Source organism: Adiantum capillus-veneris, chromosome 28, assembly GCF_014529385.1.
Source record: "Adiantum capillus-veneris isolate H3 chromosome 28, ASM1452938v2, whole genome shotgun sequence".
In the NCBI taxonomy this organism is placed as follows: Eukaryota; Viridiplantae; Streptophyta; class Polypodiopsida; order Polypodiales; family Pteridaceae; genus Adiantum; species Adiantum capillus-veneris.
Window position 1 is genome coordinate 124,008,108 of NC_140958.1, and position 23,609 is coordinate 124,031,716.

Here is a 23,609-nt window from a genome sequence, read left to right on the forward strand (position 1 = left end):
TATTAGCTACCTTTTTGGTAGACTTGGAATTCAGGAGGGTTTTGTGACTTGGGGGGCTGTTACCTGGCTTTTGCGACATCCGGGCTCACGTACCATGTATGAGGGATCTTCCACAAATCCAGTATTTTTGCTGACAGCCTTGGGATACAGACGGGGCACACTGGAAATGGTTCCTGCTTTAGTACATGAGTTTGACATACAGCCTTGTGATATTCTATTTGCTACGATATGCAACATAGTATTGTGGATTATATGGAAGGCTCGCTGTGCTCAGGTTCTTGGTGGTCGCCCTTCCCATGTGACCACTACTCTGGGTGCAGTTTGGTCTGAGCTTTTGCATACCTTGCACAGCCAATGGCATGCCTCTCTAGGGCAGCAGAGAGGAGACATCAGTTTCTTCGACTCTGGGCACATAATACAGTTCTTTTCTGTATGGATAGAGGCACGATCACGTGGCATTATGCCCCTCCACGGTCGTTTATTCATCATTCTTCTCAGTTTCCACCTTGATGTACATACAGCCCTGCCACTGATCATCCACAGTTTGTACTTCTTCTAGAAGACAAGCTCTCTTGAGCATCTCTAGAAGTCTCTCTGTATTCAATATATAGCAACTGTTCTTTTATAAAAATAAAAAGAGAGAGAGAGAGAGAGAGAGAGAGAGAGAGAGAGAGAGAGAGAGAGAGAGAGAGAGAGAGAGAGAGAGAGAGAGAGAGAGAGAGAGAGAGAGAGAGAGAGAGAGAGATTTGGATGTTTTGTTTTAGTAGATATGCCGATCTTTGTCATTTATTCATGGAGCTTTTGGTGTTTGTCATCGTGATATAAAGCCTCAAAATTTACTGGTAAGATTGATAAATAACTGCAAATATTATTGCTAATGGAAGTTTATGAAAGACTACTATTTGAAAAAATGACTGAGCAATGTACCTTTTTTTAACACCTTTGTAGGTGAACCCACACACTCATCAGTTAAAGATTTGTGATTTTGGCAGTGCGAAAGTTCTGGTAAGTACAACAAAGTAATCTGATTTTGGTACCCTTGGTTCATGTATTGCAGCGGACACCCCACAATTTGTGCTCTTCACATTTTAAAGATTTTGATATTGCCTATCGTAATTTGTAAAGAGCATATAATTGAACGATTTGAAGTCTTAAATAAGGGGTATTTTTTTTGCCTTGATAACCCTTTTCGGTACCACCTACTGGCAGCTCCTACTACTGGCCGCATCCATATTTTATTCAATCATTAGGCGGAACCTTTGCAGATTCTGTTCTGGTGTATGACTCACCTTTGTCCATGCTAAGCAAAAACTCCAAGGCTTCAAGAAAGGCTTGAACTTAAACAGCCGAGAGTTCAATTCGACTCTTGCTGAGATAACCAGCTCGCCCACCCACTTCCGATGACTGCTGTGTGCCCATTTTCTTATGAAAAAGAAAACCTCTCTCAGTGTTCCCTCCCCAACTGCTCACCTGCAGCCACGCAGGTCCTCTACATGCCAAGCTGCACGTCTCCTCCCTTCCCCAGCATCCACCTGCTCTTGACTCTCCCTGCGCACGCCACATGCCCTACTCATTTCCAGGGCATCTCGCTTGATTCTTGGCTTTTTTTCAATTAAACCCAGCTGGTACCCCTACTCGAGCACGTGGGGAACATTTTCCGATTATTAATATACTTGCAAATTTGGCTAGTATATCAAGGAATAGAGAGTATCAACGCTAAAATTGAGTAGGACAAATAAACTGAGTGTTTTTTGGATTGTAAACGTGAATCACGAAATTGAATCTAAGTATCTTAGTTTCTAAAGACATAGATTTTGTTTTTTATTTGGTATTGGAGTGCAACTTTTAGGTACAACTTGCAAGGCTAAAAATTTCAAAAGTGTGATAATTTCAGGTGACCAACAAGGCCCCCTTTGTAAGTGCTATGCATAAGTTGCGTGTGTGCGTCCACCAACCCCCTAGTGTAAGTGTGGGGCTCATTAGAGTAGGTAGGTGCTGATAAAACTGGTTAATGTGGGGCTTTTGTCCCTCTTATTAGGTTGAGCAGCATGCATATTGTAACCAGAGATTATCCGTTATGTATTGTGCTAATTCTTTCCATCTTTCGTGGTGCATATGCCCTATCAACTACCTCATTTTTGTGCTAATTTTTTCGATTTAATGCTTCTTTTAGTGCTAGGCTTCATTATGGCTGAGTCTGCCCTTGATCTCCGGAGTCATGACAGAAACTCAGTACGCTGAACTTTGTGTTGATGTATGCTCATGTGTGCGTGCGTGTGGTGTGTTGTGTTTGGGAGCATATGTTGGTACCTAGTTCTACACCCACTATTGGGCACTGACGATGTTAGTGGGGATGTCGTGGTATTTAGTCAATCCTATGCATGATGGAGCTGATGGTTATATTGTCTTGTGGGTGACTACCATGGATCTATACCTTGCACTTTCCTTCATAAGGGTGAATCTGGGCTTATCCTGGATTCATCTAGGTATATTATCCGTTATGTATTTGCCAGTTTCTTTCTTCATTAGTTTAACTTTGTAATTTAACTTTGTAGGACCAGTTTGAGAGGTACACTATTGAGCTGCCTTCACCACTACAAGGGTGACAATGAAGGAAGAACTTTTGGACCATGCAATGGTCACCTATGAGTTAATGCAAGGGAGATTCATTTTCAAGCCTGAAAAGACAAAAGAATCTTTTGCTGACCAAAGCAGTCAATCAAAATCATTTCACCCTCGAGATCAGTAGAACCCGACAACATAGATTTTGAAGCTCACTGCAAAGCAAAGAGAAACTTTGCTGTGGGAAAGCCGATGCTTCGGATGCTTCCAAACATGCCTTGCTTATAAAGAACCCTCCTCTCAAGCTCATGATCACAACCGAGACAAAGAACTCCTTGGCTATCTTCAAAGTGATCAACAAGTCAAGTAGAGATAATCATATGTAAGCTACAAAATGTTTGAGTTGGAGTTGAAGGAGACAAAGTGTGATAGACAGAGCAAGATTGGTTTTTTGGATTCTACAAAGTACTTACAGTTTCCCCTCAATGAGCTCCATGACACCCTCCGTGACACCCTCAAAGAATCTCGTGATGCTGCAAACTTTTTAGCAGTTTTTGAATTACATGTTGCCTCATCTGATGCCACAGGCAGTACTGCCTCCTGCAGCACGAGAAAGTACAAGAGTCTCTAATCGGCAACCTACTCAGCCTTTTGTTCCAATTGGGAGAGTTTTCATGGACATGGTACAACCGTCTGATATTGATCTGGTGCAATTGTCGTTGCCACCACCTTCCCCACCACCATCATCTCTTGGGTACAATGGTTGGAGCCCATATGGATATCCCTACTATCCACATCCAGGGTTTGCACCAAATCAACCAAAGGATTTCTAGGATGGTGGAACAATAGTAGAATTTTTCACCTTTTCTGGAGTGAAAGATAGAAAGAAAGCCTTGCTGTTCCTACAAGAGTTTGACAACATCTATGCATTGGGGAACTACACAGAAGAATCAAAGATCTCTCGAGCTGTGGGTTTTCTCAAAGATAATGCTATGCAGTGGTGGAGTTCAATCTCTACCCAACCGCATGCTCCGAGGACTTGGTAGGCTTTCAAGACTATTTTTGCCCTCTCTATTCGAACTCAAGACTTTATCAGAATGGGGAAACTTGAAAATGCTTGCCACGAAAACCATAGAAGACTACAACCAAAGGCTCCTCGATGTTCACCTTCCGATGTCTTTCTTCAAGCTGATTCCCTCGGAGGACCAATGCGAGCGATATACAATTGGACTGCCATCACAATAACAAGAAATATCTTGCTAAACAAGTATCAACAATGCAAGAACTTATGGACCATGCTGCAATCGGACTCACATATGCATGTTACAAGACACAACGAGCAGCGTCGCTGAGCACTCCTCCCAGACAGACGATCTTAGGCATGAAGCTAACGACTACCTCCTCACTCCGCCCACAAATAACCTAAAAAGGTCCGATCCATGAGCTTAGAGGAGTGATACAACTAAACACTTCCTAGACCGTAGCCTGTGTCGCTTGGAGGTTTCAAGCATTTAACTAAACGCTCTGGCAGAGCTGTACCGAATTCTTGTTTTTGTGTTGGACAGCTTTTGGCGAAAGTGTTTTTGAGACGATATGCTTTTCAAGCTTGAATGCAATTTTCATGTAAATTGCTTTTGGGCCTAGGGCCTTTAAATAAGACCCATGGGCTCTCACTCTTGCATTCTACCCGCGCAAGATGCAAAGTAGAGCCATGGGAGTTGTACCTTGTTGAAGCAATATAAACAAATACCGGAAGGGGCGCCAAGGTTTGAGGCCACTGCTCTCTTGGGGTGGAACTCTGCCACTCCCCATCTTGTGTATTGTGCATCTCTTTCAGTTCAGTTGTTATTTGAAGTGCTTAAAGTTGTTCAATGTGTTCTTTTCCGTTGGCACGTGGTGCTCCTCTCGTACAATGTCAATCTTCTCCCTCATCTCTTTTGGTTAAAAGTCTATTTGTTTGAGCTTATTGATTATTTGTGTGCATTCTCGTTTGTAACATTCCTGGAAAGGTGATGGCAATCCAATTGTATATCGCTCGCATTGGTCCTCAAAGGGAATCAACTTGAAGAAAGACACCGGAAGGTAGATGTTGAGAAACCTTTGGTTGTAGTCTTCCATTGTCTTCGTGGCAAGCATTTTCAAGTTGCCCCATTCTAACAAAATCTGGACTTTAAACAGGGGGGTCATATAACTTCATGCAAAAATTGTCTTGAAAGCTTGCCAAGTCCTTATAGCATTATCCTTGAGAAATCCCGCAGCTCGACCCCAATGCATAGATGTTGTCGATATTGTTGGAGGAATTGCAAGGCTTTCTTCCGATCTTTCACTCTAGAAAAGGTGAAAAATTCGATTGTCGTGCCGCCATCCTTCAAATCCTTTGGTTGGTTAGATGCAAACCCGGCTAGGGATAGTAAGGATATCCATATGGGCTCCAACCATTGTACCGTGGTGACGAGGGGGGGGGGGGGGGGGGGAGCAGAGGCGGTTGCACTCGATCACGGTTAGACGGCTGCACCATGGTCCTAAAGATTCCCCCAATCAGAACAGGCGGTTGAGAAGGTTGTCGGTGAGAGGCTTTTGCACTTAATGGTGTTGGAGGAGGGGGTACCACTTGGGGCATGAGAGGGGGTAACATGTAGTTCAGAAACTGTTGGCTGAGGATGTCGCTAAGCTCATCGAGAAGAAACTGCAGGTACTCGACCGAATCCATGAACGCCATTGTGCGTCTATGCTTGGTAGGATCGGTATGCTTTCAATAAAGCACACGATTGGAGCTGTGATACCAATGTAACAAAAGGGCACCACGTGCCAACGAAAAAGAACAAACGGAAAAAGAACAGACGGAACAAAGTTTTAAGCACTTTGAACTGAAAGAGATCCACGTCACATCAGACGCAGAGTGGCGGAGCTCCACCCCAAGAGAGAACTTGCTCCAAACCATGGTGCCCCTTTCGGTATTTCTTTGTATTGCTTCAACTCAGTACATTGGCGGTGGCTTCGCTCCGCATCTGCTCCCGTTAGGATGTCAGTGTCGGGCGCAGCGGAATTGAAATGGTGAAGATCTAGATTTTACACTTCCACAAATCCTTTACTTCTTTTCCTTGCGTTAGTGATTGCTTTAGCATGAATGGTGGTTCCTTTTACTTTCCTTGAAGAGAGAGAGAGAGAGAGAGAGAGAGAGAGAGAGAGAGAGAGAGAGAGAGAGAGAGAGAGAGAGAGAGAGAGAGAGAGAGAGAGAGAGAGAGGAGAATGACACCCGATGGGGTCCCAACCAACCCTCTCAAGGGCCCCCCACACCGTTGCCGATGTGGTATTTTCTTTAGGTTGCGTAAATGGAATGTGTACACATGCAATTCCTCAAGTGCAGACTCTACTAACTCGAATGGGAAATGGGGCCGCGGTAACTCTCAAGATAGGGCAGCTCCGGGGCTGATTTGATGCATCTTTGAGGATTACATGTTATAAACTCTCTTAGGTTGAGGTAGGGCAAAACCTCTTTCAAATTCCTACAAATAAATAATTATAATAAATAAGTTTGACTGGGGGGTTAGTTTCTAGGTGAAAGTGTCACACATATGTCACCCATGTGCACTTGACATCCCCTCCTGCTTAAGGTGAGGTATGGATACCGAGCTCCATGGCCTCCTTGTATGAGGCTAGCAAATTCGGATAGTCGATAAAAAAATCCTTGTCCACCCAGGCAGCTTCATGTGTCCCTTGCTCCTTTAACTTCAGGAAGTATTGCCTTGCTTGCTTCTTTTGTTTCGTGCTTGAATCGATGCAAAAGAATCTGTTCCGGCTCCATAACTTCGGCTTCATGAATAATCTCCGGTTGTTCCTCGTATGGAACGCTCCTTGGAGGTTCACCTTGAAACAATTTAAGCCAAGAAACATGGAAAACATTATGCATTGTCCAAGAAGGTGGCAAATGTAATTGCGTGAAAACATCATTTACATCTTTGTTGATCGGAAATGGACCATAGAAATGGACCATACATACGAAATGAGAGTTTAGGACACCTCTTACCAACTTGCTTGAGACGTTGCTTCATGATCCTTAAAAACACCCAACCACCCTCTTGAGCCTTGCTAAGCGGAAGCTTGACACTCTCGAGTACCTCCGTATAGGTTTGACTAACACAATTAGCATCATTAAATTTGGAAGTGGACCTAGTCAACAACAATTCAAAAGGTAGGCCAAACTCCACCTCATGTGGAGTACAACCAATTGTATGAGAGACAGCCTGAACTAATGGCAAATATTGTTTCCACTTAGATGGTTTATCATGAACGTACGATTTGAGAACGACCAATTGGTTGTAAATTTCAGTTTGCCCATCAGATTGTGTATGAAATGGTGAAGAGAAATTTAACTTAGTGTCAAAATTTTCAAACAAAGCATGCCAAAAATGGGATGTGAACTTGGTAGTAGACCACACAATGGATACCAATTCTTTATGAACAACCATGCAATGTCTTGCGTAGTAACATTGGCCTTACAGGGATTAACATGCAAATTTTGTTAAATCTAACAACGATAGTTAGACATTGCGTGTTCCGTGCAGATGTGGAAGGAGGTAAATTAGTTACAAAATCCATACTTATGTCCTTAAATGGTTCGTCAGGAATAGGCAACGGCATGAGTAGCCCTTATTGCTTACCATGAGGGAGTAACTATTTGACATACAACACGCTTAGTAAAATACTTGTAGACATCCTTACACATCTCTAGTCGATAGAAAAATCGTTCAACTTTTTCCAATGTAGCGTGAATATCTCTATGCCACCCGTTAATGCATCATGCATGTCATGCAAAGTTGGTGCTTTGTGAGAAGATAGCACACACAAATTATCACGATTGTGACTATGTTACAGTATTACATATCTCTCCTAGTTGCAGATAGGCAAAGTGCCATGCCATGGAGAATCCCTACGCTTGGATGGTCATGACCCTTCGCTCAAGAGACGTGCCTCTTCGCCAAAAGCCACACTCCTTTGACGACTGCTCACACCCCTTCGCTCTACGGTTGCGACTCTTCGTCCAATGGTTGCAGCTCTTCGCGGAAAGGAAGTGTCTTTACGTCTAAAGTCCCGTCTCTTCACCATGAGAGGTGTCTTTTCATTTGTGTCTCTTCGTCTCCTATATAAGGAGCCTATTGTACTTAGTTTTCAAGCATTCATTCAATCAATCAAACACACATTGAGTCTCTTGAGTCTCAGTTTGATCTTGAGTATGAAGTTTTTTGATCTTAAGTATGAAGTTTAAAGTCTTAATTATAGGATTAGCACCACTAATCCTCATAGTGGTATCAAAGCCAAAAAAAAATTCGGAGATCTGAAGGTTGTGAGCCTCTCACCCTCGCCGCTACACTCTACCCCCTCCCGGAATGGCAACAGTAGAAAGATGGTGCACTTTGACTACGCGTATGAGGTAACTGATTTAATTCTATGCATATAAAAGCAACATAAACAGAATGAGACAGCCATGAGTGTGTGCAAGGTACCCAGCAAACTTATGCACCCTTTTGCTTCTCTGTGCTCGCACCCTTTCTAACGAAAGGTCATCGCAATCGGCCACTTCTCTTGTGAATGGTCGCATCCCTTGGGTAGCAAATATCTCTGGCATCGAATCCCTCTCCAAGCGGCAGCGTTTGACGTTTATCTGCTGGCTGTTTTGCGCACCCTTTGCCCAAACGTTGCAAGCTGGTTGAATCACTGGCTTCGCTGGTTTTTTTTACGTATACAACCAGCAACGCAAGAGTTATAAAAAACCCCCAAATTTATTAAAACCCAAAGTGGCCGGCCAAACTTGGTTGGCCTACCCCAAAATTTATCCAAAATTGTGAACACACCTCTTCAATCAATAATGCTTGCAAGCCAGGGATTCCCAAAACTGCACGCTACTTCTCTTCTCAACGCTGGATTTTTGGGTCTTCTCTGCACGCGAGCACATGGGTGACGACGAATTCAATATATTTGTCCCATTTCTCTCGTATGTAGACGGGATTCCGAACATTGTTCTCCTAGAGAAACCCCCTACATCCGAAGTGGTAGCTCTTTCTGATTCTCTGACTCCAGAGTTCGAAACCGTTCTCAACATAGTTTCAGCTTTCGAAGTACCCGTCCCAAAACCTGCTCCTGCACCTGTTCGAGAGTTCCCTTTGAGGCGATGCGAGAATTGTGGAAAGTGTGGCCATTTGAGTAAGGGCATCGTCAGATTGACCACCTCCCACGACGGAGGTGGTCAATCTGACGATGCCCTTACTCTTATCAAGGAGTAGATGGCCACACTTTCCACAATTCTCGCATCACTTCACACTTGTTTAGATCATATGCAGATGCAAAACACATCTCGGAGTCGTCCTACGACTTCTCGGACGACTAATGCTGCTTCTCTGCCACCTTCTATCGAAGCCCCAGTGGACGAACAAAACGAACCCGATCCAACTGATGAGGTAGACAATCGTAAACTTCAATTACTTTATAAAATTTTTAATGCTGCACTGAAGAAGAAACTTGATGTTAAACTGCCGGAACGGTATAATGGTCGCCGCAACAAGCGTGTGCTGGACCAATGGCTATTCAAAATGGAGGTCTACTTGTCCAACACGGACTTCGTAGAGAGTAAAAAAGTTACGCTTGCTAGTTCTCTGCTCAAGGACATAACATTTGTTTGGTGGCAAAGACGGGTTGCCGGTGGTAAAAGCACGCCTTCTTGGGATAAATTCCGGCGTGCTATTCGCAAGGCGTTCGAACCTGCCAATGCGAATTTTCATGTCCGATCCTCTCTTCGTCGCGTGAGCCAGACAGGTTCCTTGGCCGCGTATATCAGCGTATATTACAGAGTTTCATAGTTACTCTAGAGATAGAGGATCTCAGCCCTTCTGATAAACTACACAGTTTTATTGACAGGCTTGAACCAACCTTGAAGGACGATGTGCACAAATACAACTCTACCACCTTGGATGCCAATTTCCTATGTGGAGCATCTTGGCGATAATCGGTGCCCTATACTGAATTTTTTCCCTGGTGATAGATCTTCAAATAGCGCTCGCTTTTCACAGCGCGATCGCAGAGAAAGCTATAGTCAAAGTCAACAGCAACAATCTCAGTTCAGACAGCAAGCAACGGAGCCTTATATTCAACTTCAAAGTTCTACTCTCAAGATCGACAATCTCAAAGCATATCTTCTTCAAATGCTCCACTTGATCGTGGTAAAGGACGTGATTTTTCTTAAGATCGGCGTTCTAATCCTTAGCAAGGCTCTTCGTCAAATGCTTCTTCGATTTCAAAGAAGGATGGATTATATACAATTTGTGGTGGTGACCATAGATGGTATCAATGTCCAAAGAAACCAAATCCGTCTAATTTGAGGTTGCAACTCTTCGTCCAATGGTTGCAGCTTTTCGCCAAAAGGATGTGTCTTTACGTCTAAAGTCGCGTCTCTTCACCATGAGACGTATCTTTTCATTTGTGTCTCTTCGTCTCCTATATAAGGAGTCTATTGTACTCAGTTTTCAAGCATTTATTCAATCAATCAAACCACATTCAAGTCTCCTGAGTCTCAGTTTGATCTTAAGTATGAAGTTTTAAGTCTTATTATAGGATTAGCATCACTAATCCTCACACAAAGGGTTCCTAAAGAAAAGCCAATCATCACGAATGACATAATTACACGGACCTTGTGCATTTAGTGCTTGTAACCAATGCTTCAGAACCCATGTAATTGTCTTTTAGATCATCAAAACTAACACCTTGAATAGAGAGAAAAGAATGACTAATGAGAGAACTTGACCTTTACTAACTACTCAATGCATCAACAACAAGGTTAGCTTTGCAAGGGACATACTCAATCATACCACCAAATTGCTCAAAAAATTGAGACCATCGTATTGTGTTTGTCTATCACTCCAATGCATAGATTGAAGCCATCTAAGGGCTTGATGATTTGTGTGAACGACAAACGCTCGCCCATAAATGAAATGCTTCCAATGTTTTAATGTATGAATGATAGAGAGAAGTTTGTTATCGTGGACATAATGATCTTTCTCAGGAATATTTAGTTTACGAGAGAGAAATGCCATTGGATGATTGTTTTGTTGTAACATTGCACCAATGACAATGTTACTAGCGTTAGTCCAAACATCAATAGGCTCCTCCCAAGAGGCAAGGACGAGACTCAGTAGTCAGAGAAAATTCCACCTTCTTTATTGCAATATAAAGATGGCTAACATCCAACCGTGCCAAAACTTTCTCTACATCTATGGCATGTTGAGCTCCTAAGAAGTGGAGAAAATGATGTCGTTTAGAAAAATAAACACGTACTTACCGACCAAGTCAATGAAGATATGTATTATCATATAATTAAACATACCTGGTGCACTCGTCAGACCAAATGGCATAACGATGAACTTGTAATGCCTACTCTCAGTCCTGAAGACGGTCTTGTAGACGTCTCGCTTTGCGATTCTTACTTGCTGGCCACTCTTGAAATTCAGCATTTTTCAGTTTTCAGCCTATCCCCGCCACCGACGATAGCGGATTAGCGCTCTCTCTCTCTCTCTGTGCGTCTCTCTCCTTCATTATGTTCAATTCAATTTCTCTTTTCAATTGAAGTAAAGTAACCTTGTGTTTTTGCGGAGTACTAGATCCGAGCTACATCCTTAAACACTTCCGTTGCACTTGACATTGGTATTAGAGCTCTCTTCGTGCTTCGGCTTTGCGAACTCAAGGGAAGAACCACTAAGAACCCAAGCAGAACCAAGAACTTGTCTCAGTTTTTTTTATCCTCTTGAGGATGGGTGGAACCCAACATACCGCGTACTATGAGATACGAGGCCGCTTCCATTGTCTGTTCAGAGAGGGTTTTGGACCATTTTCTAGAGGCATGAGATACGAGGATAAGAGATGTCTCGGATTGTTTCTACTAGAGCTGCGCAGACTTGGGGAGAGCTTGCTGAGGACATCAAGACAAAGACAATCCCAGAGACAGATCACAGATTTCTTTACACCAGCCAGGGGAGAACCAGAGGAGCAGTCATCAAAGCAGATCTCAGAGCCCACCCACACTAGAGGTGCGTTGATTGATCGAGCCATTGAGCTAGGTAGATCCAGATGCCCACGACCTCGGGGGGTCTCCCATCATCGACGAAGGCTGCAGCAGAAGATCCGGATCACTCTAGCTCGACATGCAAGACGCCTAGTCAAAGTACTGACCACGGAGGATATTGATGAGATTCGACAACGACCGATGAATGATCTCATTTGAACCCACTATCCCCCTCCCTCTTTTTCGTTCCAGTCCCGGATCAGCTTCAGATTCATTTCCTTAGTGTTTACGTTTTAGTTCTTTATACTTTCCGTACTCAATCATGGTATCAGATTCACCAATTGTAACTTTCTGGTCTCATAGGTCATTTTGGCCTTTCAAAGACGTTAATATAACATTTCATTTCATTTCTCTCTCTCTCTCTCTCTCTCTCTCTCTCTCTCTCTCTCTCTCTCTCTCTCTCATTGTGTTCAGTTCAGTTTCTCTTTTCAAGTGAAGTAACCTTGTGTTTGTGCGGAGTACTAGATCTGAGCTGAATCCTTAAACACTTTCGTTGCACCTGATACTCTGGTTCTTTAGGTTCAGTTTCTCTTGTCCTCTTGTCCATTTCTTTGCAGTTCGGTACGCCACATCATCGCTTAGTGTTTTTTTTTTGGGGGGGGGGGGGGGGGGGGTTGCAAGCTTTGTCTTGATGATGTCTTGTGGCACTGTGTGCTTGCCTCGAAACAAGCGGGAGATCATATATACTTGTGATCTCTCGATCCGTGCCCACTGGCTATCTGTCAACCCGGGTGCCCACACTGTTGCTGCATACATTAGGGCTGGGGTGACTAATGTATCGAATAGTCACCCCTTCGTGTGGGGCTCCTGAAAGTCTACCTGATGACATTTGTGCTCTAACATGGCCAAAGCTGCATATCCAGAGGTGAGTCTGTTAGTGGCGTCCTGAGCCATGGAGAAGGGGCCCTATCTGCTAGCGAAGGTGACTCCTAGATAGACATAGGAGGTGACCATCCGATTGTACCTCCTATCGTTGCTCGCTAAACTGACTTGGAAGTGTGGAAGATCATGACCTTGGTCTTCCCAAGCTTCACTGTCAGTTCTCTGTGCATCCACGGGGTTCAAATGGCTTCGTAGCCCCTTTGGTGACTTTGAAATCAAAACAATGTCATCAACATATAGCATAATGTGGACTGGAGTACCTGTTAGGTTAGCTCCTGCTTCTCTTGCTCGTAAGATGTAGTCGGAGATCTCGTCGATGTAGGCTCCAAAGAGGGTCGGGGAGAGGGAGCATCCTTGCTTAACACCAATGGGGCTAGGAATGGACTCTGACAGGCCGCCTAGGCAACGAACTCTCCCAGGCACTCTCTCATAGAGAGCATAGATGGCCCATATCATCTCCAATGGTATCCCCAGACTTTGAAGTCTCCGAAAGAGCCTCTCTCATGGGACTATGTCAAACGCTTTGTAAGAGTTCACAAAGCAACAGTAAAACTTCTTCTTCCGCACCTTTGTCCCATCACAGAGAGAGAGAGAGAGAGAGAGAGAGAGAGAGAGAGAGAGAGAGAGAGAGAGAGAGAGAGAGAGAGAGAGAGAGAGAGAGAGAGAGATTTTATTATCATCCTCGGATGATCAAATATGACCTATGGGACCAAAGTTACATGTGATGTAGTATGTGTATGACTGATGAGTGACTCTCGATGCTCCAAAATTGTGGTGATGAGAGTCGCAATGGAGAGCCCACAGCGTGGCTTGGAGAGGAAAGTTGTGAGGATTCTAGGTACTAGTCCTTTATTAAGTACTTAAACTCATGATTAAGACTTAAGAAACTGAACTGAACTCAAAGAAATACTCAGAAGACTCTGTGTTTGATTGATTGATGGCTTATCGAAATTGAGTACAATAGGCTTCTTGTATAGGAGACGAAGAGACTCAAATGAAAAGACGTGTCTCTTGGTGAAGAGACATGACTTTAGTCGTAAAGACACATCCTTTCGGCGAAGAGCTGCAACCATTGGGTGAAGAGTCGCACCCGTAGAGTGAAGGGCCGTGACCAGTCGTCGAAGGAGTGTGGCTTTTGGCGAAGAGGCACGTCTCTTGGGCGAAGGGGTGTGACCATCCAAGTGCAGGGTTCCTCCTTGGCATGGCACTTCGTGTATTTGCAACTAGGAGTAGATGTATTGCTGTTAACATAGTCACAATCGTGACATTCCCTCCCTCTTTAAATAAAGCCTAGGATAGTTGTAGAAACTTCGAGAGAAGGAAATGTATTGTTGCAGGGCTTCTACATCCAAAGCTCTTTCTGTTAAGTCCCATGTCATGGCACTGTTATGACCATGACTATTTTGCCAAACTGAAAACTGATCATATTTTCAACTTGATGAGTGCCTTCGACAGAGTTATTTGTAACTTTGAGCTTTGTCCAATAAAAGATTGAATCTGTATCTGCTTCGAGTGAAATTATTGATAAACTGACTTGAGTTTTCTGTTGAGTTATGACCACTGGTTGGAAATCTGTAAGGTATTCCATTGGTTTGTTTGGAACAATAAAATCCTCTTGAAGGGATGTCCTAGACTGAGACAGAGTAGTGTTTGGAGGTACATCCATCTGTAAAGGTTTTTCTGTGAAACAAGTTGTGTCCAAATATTCAATTGCAGTGACTGAAGTCGTGCTGCAAGATTCTGTATCTGTTTTATCCTTTGTATCATTGAAGGTAAGAATTGGTATCTTGAAGTTTGAAGAATTATCATTCACCACAACATCAGTTATCTCATCAGAAATAAAGACTTCATTCTGCAAGGGCGGTGACGAGGCTTTTGTTTTTGCCTGTACCACAAGCAAAGAAGTTGTGCGCGTTTGGGATGCCACACATAAACCAAAATCTCTTGAATCTTCAGCTTTATCAGCGGGTATTAAGGCTTCCAGAGTAGGAGGAGCATGGCATGGCTCGCAAGGGGGAACCTGTCCAGCGTCGCGGCGTTCACGACCGAGTACTTGACTAGGGTCGGAAATATGTGCCACTATGTGAGCCCACTTCGAAGCGGTTGAATGCTCTTCAAGGGGAGATCTTCTGAAATCTTCATGTTGCTGCTTTGCCGATGATCATTTTGAGGTTGAGGCTTGTTATAGCAGTGATGTTGCAAAGAATGTTGCTTCTGAGCACGTTGTTGCTCAAGCAAAGTGAGTTTGTGTTGGGTTGTCTCTGAAGAAACATGCTGAGGGTGAGACATAGATTGCTGAGAAATCGTTGAAAACTGTTTGATACCAAAAGGTTGTTGCAATTGTCGCCGGAGAGCCTCCAATATCACTGTAAGTGAGGAGATGTCTTGTTCCAAGGCGGCTACCCGCTGCTTCCACAATGAGAGGTGAGAGTCCATACTCGAGCATGAACCGTGGATGAAAAGGAAGACTTTGCTCGGACGCCAATGAAAGGGGTTCCTTCTTGTTGAGGGGAATGAAAGTTGTTCACCACAGAGGGGGCTGAAAAAGCATGTAGTACTCAAGCATTAGAAAGGGAGATTGATAACCATCACTCCTGGGAGGTAAAAGTGGCGAAGAAGAAGATCTTTCGGTGCTGAAAGTTGAAGTATTTTGTTGCTGTAATTTTTGGACAGCCATGCAAAATCCGCCTTCGAGAGCACACCGCGAGCCCACATCATGCGCAGGGGGGGGGGGGGGGGGGGGGGGGGAGGGGGGCTGGCTGGTGATGAGGCGCACCCAAGGAAGGGACGAGGGGTTGGTTTCTTGCGCGCAATTGGGGGGGGGGGGGGGGCTGATATGCTCGCGCGTCAAAGAGTGGGGCTAAAAAAAATATTAATTTTTTTTCCCGTTTTTTGAGGTAGGAGAGGGTGCCCAATGGTTAGGTTTTTAAAGAAAGTCCAAGGTCACTTTTTTTTAAAGAAAAAGATCATTTCCATGTGAAAGGGCATGTAGGGCTAGTTTGAGTACCTCCACGCGTCACGCGGGACAGGGCACCGCCATCACTGCCATGTCGAACCTCCGAGACTTTAAGAGAGCATCTTGCATTGCACTAGTCTTGCCCGAAAGTGGTAATTTAACACGTGTGGGGGGAAAAGAGGGAAAAATCTTGGGGATTTCATTTCTCCTTCTTCCATACAACACACGTGCGGGTTGTCGAGGGGGGTACGCTGAGCGAAGAGGCTAAGTGGTCTGCATAACCCATGGGAGGAAGAAAAAAATTTGCGCTTATTCCACTGTGACGATTCTAGGTACTAATCCTTTATTAAGTACTTAAACTCATGATTAAGACTTAAGAAACTAAACTGAACTCAAAGAAATACTTAGAAGACTCTGTGTTTGATTGATTGATGACTTATCGAAACTGAGTACAATAGGCTCTTGATATAGGATACGAAGAGACACAAATGAAAAGACATGTATCTTGGTGAAGAGACATGACTTTAGACGTAAAGACACATCCTTTCGGCGAAGAGTTGCAACCATTGGGCGAAGAGTCGCACACGTAGAGTGAAGGAGTGTAGCTTGCTTGGCAGGGGGATCCTCAGACGCGTGATGAAATCTTCTCAGTTATCACTAGCATTGCACTATGGAATGTTTGGAGAGCTCGTTGTCTTCACATTCTCAGTGCGGCTCCACAGCTCCTTCCGGATACCCTCACTGCCATTTGGCTGGACATCATTCACACCCTCATTTGGCAGTGGGATTCTTCCTCGGGTACATCTAGAGCAGCCGAGGCTCGTCGATTTGACTTCCTTCGGCGTTGGGCTCGATCTCCACTCTTCTTCACGCTTACAGGTGGACAGATTACATGGCATTATGCACCTCCTCAATGGTTTCTCCTCCACTCATCATATAGACCACCATGAGATTGTTCTAGTAGAGTTGTCACTATAGTGACTATCACCCTTACATTCAGCTTGTACACCCCACGTGATAGGCCTTTTTGGCATCCGCTGGGGATTATATTGTACTCAGTAATATACAGCCCTGATTTTTCCAAAAAAAAAAAGGGGTGTGACCAGTCGTCGGAGGAGTGTGGCTTTTGGCGAAGAGGCACGTCTCTCGGGCGAAGGGGTGTGACCATCCAAGTGCAGGGTTCCTCCTTGGCATGGCACTTCGCGTATCTGCAACTAGGAGTAGATGTATTGCTGTTAACATAGTCACAATCGTGACAAAAGTGTGTAGGTCTAAGTCATGGTTGAAAATGTGAAAAAGCAAGTTCGGATGTGACCAAAAGCTGAGCACTATAGTAGTGTGTGGTACTCAGACTCTCGAACTTGCAGTGAGCATAATGTGCACAGTCGATTTGACTTTTCTCCATTGCCCCAACGCCTTGTCTCGCATCGAAGGAAATGGGAGCTAAGTCGAATGGCTGCGATAGTGCGTATCGCCGACAAGGAGACAGGCTCAAGCATTTAAGCGAGAGACGGTTTCCTCTTGCAGCGAAGAACATGGTTTTGTAGTTGGGAGCAATATGGGTGGTGTAATGTGTGAAGCGTGACTCACCGGATTTCTCCCAAGTCGTAATACATTGGCGTTGTAGAAAAGCTTCATTCACTTGGGAGTCAATTGAAGCATCATGTAGCAAGTGTAATGCATCCCATCTCACAAACCACTTCTGTATGTCTTGCATCCATCCCGTGCTCAAGATCTTGCTTTTATGCGTCTTTTGAACTTTTTTGCTTGCTTTCCATGCAATTGTAAGAAGTCGAAGTGAGGGGTTTTGACGCATCTTTATCATATACTCCACAACCCTTTCCATGTCCATAACCTCAATTGGAAGAGATCCCGCTCCAAGAAGTAGGAGCATATATGGTGTTTGTGTCTTAACTTGGAGAAAGTTTGTAAGAAAACGCTTTTGGACATTCTCAAACTTTCCAAGTAGATTTTGAGATGCTCTCGTCCCACACTTAAACTCCATAAAGAAGAATCGGTGTCACCAATGCATAAAAAAGGTACTTCTTGAGAACCCAACACTTGATTTTTCCCGCATTACACATGGTCTCAAATGCATAACATGCTCTCTTTCCCGCTTCCAAACGACGCATAGCACATTCATGCCACTTGTGATTGGATGGAACGTGAAGGCCAAGGTACTTAAAGCTCTCAATAACTTCAAGTGGCTCATTGTTGTACACAATGCATGGCTTCTCCTTATGGTTGGTTTTCACAAGCATAACCTTTGTTTTGGATTCATTCACAATCAGCTCACTATGCAAGCAAAAGTTCTCAAGGACAATCATAAGCTTTTGTGCATCTTCTAAACTGTGTGCTAGAAGCACTACATCATCCGCATACAACAAAAACATGATTACCGCATTGCAAATAGTGACTTCTTCAATGCCTTCTTGGAAAAAGCAAGTACCATTTGTTCCAATTGATCGACGCATAGACCAAAGAGACTTGGTGACAATGGACATCCTTGTTTAACCCCAATAGTGTTTATAAAAATTTCTGAAATTTCTCTTCCCATGTGCAATTGACAAGTCACCTTCTCATATATTCGAGAAACCGCAAGCATAAACTCACTTGGCACTTGGAGTTCTTCCATCATTTTCCACAAATTGTTACGTGAAATTATATCAAAGGCTTTCTTAAAGTCCACAAAACAACAATACAATCGCTTGCCTTTCAACTAACTCTCCTCCATGAGAACACGAAGATGACAAGATGATCAATGGTGCTATGGCATCGAGGAAAACCCGCTTAGTCCTTTTGCAATACAATCACTTGCCTTTGAACCGACTTTTCTCCATGAGAACATTCTTTACATCCCCTCCTTTTGCAAAGGCTTAACCCAATTAGTACTCCAATCATAAGGCATACCATGTTGAAGTGCAAGGTTGAACATGTCAGACATCCACTCATGGATAAAATCTCTCGTCCATTTGATCATCTCCAGCTTGATACCTTGAAGATCTCTCGCTTTGCGAGTGGTCAACTTTTCAAGCCCACCATATTCATTCTCAATAGTAAAAAAAGAGAGCATACATAGGTGTGAACCATAAAATGGAATTTTTTCAGCATTTGTTTGCTTATATAATTGCCTACAATGTGTGTACATATCCACAAGACTGAAGTTACCAAAATTCTCAACCCGCTTGCCCCTCAAGTTTCTCCAAAATCTTCCACATACGTGTGCTTTTTCTTGGACTTGAAAACCTTGTCGCTTTACTTCCCATCTTCTTCTCTTCTTTTGAATGAATGCCTTGTATGTATGCAAATGACTTTGATAGTTATCTTTGTCCATAGTTGCATCAAGCTTTATCAAGGACTTTCGAGCATCTTGACATTCTTTATCAAACCACCTTTTGCGTGATCTATCTTTGTTGATACCATGGAGATGTTTTATGGCAAAGCATTCTTCGGCACAAGAACAAATAACTTTCTTGAAAGCTTTCCATTTAGTTTTGAATGGTGTGTCATATTGAAGCTTCGTCATCCATAACTATTGCTCAACCATTTCAATGTACATTGGTGCCCGTTTGAAATCCATACATAGTGATAATTTCTCTTCATTTTGGTTGATATTATCATCCTTAATTGCTTCTCCACATGAAAGGTCAATACATAAGGTCCAATGGTTGGATTCCAGGGTCTATTGGCCAAACATAAAACTTTTTATGCGATACATGATGGCTTCGGAGAGTAGCATATAGTCAATCACACTATCCCCATCATGTTTTCTAGATGTAAATCCATTGGTTCCACTCCACAAAGATAACACCATTGGCAATGAGCATACCCGTGCTATTACACATGCGTAAAAGTAACTTTCCATAGTGACCGGCTCTTTTTCATCCATTGAAATACGATCATACAAGTGAACTTCCTCCAACTCCCTCGTAATGTATGGCATATCAAATTGTTGAGTATCATGTTGCAATGTTTTTGTGTGAGCATTCATATCCCCAAATACAATAGCATCATCTTCTCCTTGAAATAAGCAATGTCCTCTTCTAAATAAAAAAATGGATGATCTCTATCCATGCAAGCATAAAAGAAGGAAAGATGAGAAATGTAGCAACCGGCTACAAAAATGAGTGCTCTTCTTGGTGTCACAATTTCAGCCATACATAACATTTGTACTTATCATCTTTCACAATTGATACAAAATCTTTCAATTTTTTCTTAACCATACATGCTACCCCTCCTTGCTTTCTTAGTTGCTTGAAATTCGTTGACCACATCAATGAATGTACATTGTAATCCTCCAAGCCGTTAATCTTTTGTATATTATGCTCCCAAGTTTCAACAAGAAGTACAACATCGGCTTTGCTTGTTAGTTCATCAATGCAAACCTCCGTATTCCATGGGTATCCATTACAGTTCTAAAAACATATTTTTAATTGTAACTCGGTCTCAGAGGTCACGCATCCCTATTTGCTCGAGGGACTTGCCTCCTCCTTGCGCACATTTTCTTCGTGAGAGATCCCATTGTTTTTCTTATTCTTTTCCTCCTATGCTTTGCGACGCATATTTTGTTGCTTAATAGTGCGATCTTCACATACAAAACATTTTGTATCTCTCAAATAGATCCAACTATTATCAAGGATAATCTTTCGTTTTGTCTCGTCCGGCATAGTGTATACAATTGGCCGTTCTCCCGAGCAAGGAGCTCCTTGCTTACCCACTCTATGTGCTCGATAGACCATAACTTCGGACATGCCAAAGTGGGTTTTGAAGAAATCTTTGATAACAATGGCAAGAGAAGGAGGTGCCTCTAACTTCTCTTCGGAATTTCCACAAATAACAATGTTCTTGGAACATCGCTCCCGTTCCTTCAACTCCTCCTCATCCACATTCTCAACATTCTTTGTTTGAAACATAGCTTGCATGAGTGAGGAATTAGGAACCACATTGTTACCACATACATCAGCTCAAGACTTGTTTGTGCATACATTTTTCGTGTCGCATACATCCCGGCTCATGGTGTCAAATTTCTCCTCTTGCAATACATGGTTATGCTCTACTTCGCTCATGCACTCCTTCAAAGCATTCAAGTCAACAAGAGAGCATTTACATTCCTTGACTTCCTCTTTAAGTTGCATCAAACGTGTTGTTTGCATCTCAAGTGTCCTCTTGAGATTCTCATTCTCAACCACAAGTACCTTTAGTGTGCCATTCTCCATTGCAAGTGCCTATAAGTCTTCGCCTTGTTTGTTTACGGTCTCTTGCAACGATACCAAGTATGCCATGATCATGGTTTCTGATGTCATTGGTTGGGTGGTTGTGTTCCTATCTCCACACTTACTAGATTTCGGATCATTTTTCATAATGGTCGTGGGCTTTGTTGAAGAACCCTTGCGAGTGCCGGAAGACATTGTATGTAAAATAAGAGATGAGAGTCAACTTTCTTGAACCTGTTCACTTCAGAAACGCTCCTACAAAAACGCCTTTCATAACTCTAAAAATTTCTATCTTTACATCAATGCGTAGAGGGGTTCGTGCTCTTCGATTGAGGCTATAGATCACCCAAATCGGGTTCGGATGAAGAAGTTATGACCAAAAGAGTGAATTGTTGTCTACTAGGTCAAAAAACGGTTGCTCTAAGGGGGGGGGGGGGAAGAGAGAGAGAGAGGACTAGGACCAATGTTACTCCCACCCACATGTGAACCTATTTATTATTTCAAGAGAGATTACAAAAATAGAGAGGTGTGTGTGTGTAAAATATAGTTGTCTTATCGGAGGGTCGATCTACCAATAGCGATTCACTGTTATCTGTCAACCATTTAAGTCAATGTATTTAGAATGAATGCCATAGCATCTTTAGTTTTAGGTGGTGGTGGTTTGTGTAGCTTGTATTGGCTGCAATCCTCCCCAGCTTATTTCCTGCAGCTTGAGGTGTAGCATAATTAGCTTAGTGGATCACCATTCTCTCCCTCTAGGTAAAGTTGCTACAAAGCTCAGATCCTCTGCACTAATCTTAATATTCTGTGCCAAACTAGCTGGACTATTGAAAAGGTCAATGCCGTATCTATGCACAAAATAGCTTGTATGCTGATTATCTTGGCATCAAAGAAATGACAGATGAAGAGAATATCATCGCTCAACATGGTGGTGGTTGAAGTAGTTGATCCATGAGCCACTCCATGTGATCAGATGATAGAAAGGAGAGATCAGTCCTCTCTTTTCCTCTTTCCTAAATCACCTGTCGTCTGTTCCTTTCCTTGAATAATTATTATGAGAAGTTTGTGAAGAAAAGAAGACCCCAGACAATTATGTTTAGTCTCCCCTTTTTCATCTTTACCAAAGCGCCGCCCCCCCCCTCCCTCTCTTCTGAGCACCGTGGAGCACCTTTGGAGCTATTTACCTCCTCATGCTTCTATCTCACCATTGTGTCTTTCATATGTCCATGACCTTGAGCTTTACGAGTAGCTGTTTTGGTATATTGTCTCGCCATCTTTATTCTCTTTGGACCGGCTCTATTGTGCACTCTGACAATGTGTTGGTGTGCTGAGTGTGGAAGATGCTTTTTTTTCTCGTGCATCTGTGGTTCACTATTTCAAGAGATCTATAGGCCATGGAGTGGTTTCATGTTGTAATTATTGTATTTTTGGACTGGTTAAGCTGTTAGGATGGCGGCAAGACTGGGTGATTAGACGGTTTGGTAGGATGGTTTTTCATAGATTCAAAAGTTGTTCAGTTGAGAATTTGATCACATCAGTTGCTGTTAACCTTGGTATGTGTTAACTCTATTTGTCAATTATTATGTAGGTGAAGGGGGAAGCGAATATAGCATACATTTGTTCTCGGTATTATCGTGCTCCTGAGCTTATATTTGGAGCAACAGAGTATACAACTGCAATTGATATGTGGTCCACGGGCTGTGTTATGGCTGAACTCCTCCTTGGCCATGTAAGTTTTGGCATGGATTGTTTTGTTTTGAAGGTCAGTTGCAGCAATTTAAATCGCCCATTTACATCTTTGCATTGATCCATTCAGCCGTTGTTTCCTGGAGAGAGCAGTGTAGATCAACTGGTGGAGATCATTCGGGTATCTTATATTTGTCCTTCCATGTAATCTTTTCAGTGATGGAAATGTAGACAGATTATTTTTGAATTGGAAACATAGGTTCTTGGTACTCCGACAAGAGAGGAGCTGAAGTGCATGAACCCTCAGAATACGAGTTTTAATCTCCCTCAAGTTAAAGCGCATCCATGGCACAAGGTATATATGCGTTCTTTTATTAGTTTATGCTCCTCTTTCCATACCTGGAAGCTCATTAGGCAGGCATCTGTGGGCTATGGATGTGAGCAATCTCTCTTCTGATGAATCTGGCTGCTGACTGAGGTAGGCATTGGAGCCGAAGGACCCATGATTGACTGTGAAATGTTGTGTCCATTCATATTCATCCCGCATGCTAATGCATAACTTGTAACAGTACTTTCTTAGTTACCATGATCCTGAATTTACTGGACTTGATTGCAATGTGAATTTTTGAAGATCTTGGACCCCTTGTTGCTCAAGGGGGTGACTGTTGCTTTTGGGGTTGGTAATGTAGACAAACTGAGAAGAATGGCATAGATGGACTGGTAAATTCCGTATTGCAGTCTTACTAGTATCATGCCATAAATAAAGTGGGCGCTTGTAGGACTGATCTGCTCAGAGATCCTCTCATCCTAGGACCTATCCTCCTACTGTAACATGTGCATCAGCGTACAGTATCAAGACTCCTTTGATGCACTGAATTGGAAATCCCACTAGCTAATTTTTCGTGAGGATGGCCAGTGCATCAAGAGGCGACTCTGGAAGCTTCCCGTCTGTATGGCATATGCATGTGTGTGTGTGTCTACACTCTTCAATCTGGAATCTGCTTAATGTATGCATGTACTATGTGTCTGTGGATGGATGCGACAATACATCAATGCATCTTTTCGTACATAGACACGCATGACATATGACATACCTACATTTGTACTAGGTGCAATCCCACATTTATAGATCCAAACATTTCATGAACATGTAGATATGAAATTAAGTAAAAAATTTACTATTTTCTGATTGCAGAATCAT

General features: G+C 43.1%; 1 protein-coding gene across 2 annotated transcripts in view; it reads left to right on the plus strand.

Annotated features, from left to right (window-relative positions):
• The window catches only part of LOC147421237 (shaggy-related protein kinase epsilon-like), a 68,418-nt gene that overhangs the window by 35,566 nt on the left and 9,243 nt on the right, over positions 1 to 23,609 (plus strand). For both annotated transcript variants that reach the window (XM_086504750.1, XM_086504749.1), the window contains 5 exons: positions 768 to 842; positions 949 to 1,005; positions 22,311 to 22,451; positions 22,539 to 22,589; positions 22,668 to 22,763. In XM_086504750.1, the coding sequence (XP_086360876.1) occupies positions 768 to 842; positions 949 to 1,005; positions 22,311 to 22,451; positions 22,539 to 22,589; positions 22,668 to 22,763 (420 nt within the window). The remainder of the gene's footprint in view (positions 1 to 767; positions 843 to 948; positions 1,006 to 22,310; positions 22,452 to 22,538; positions 22,590 to 22,667; positions 22,764 to 23,609) is intronic.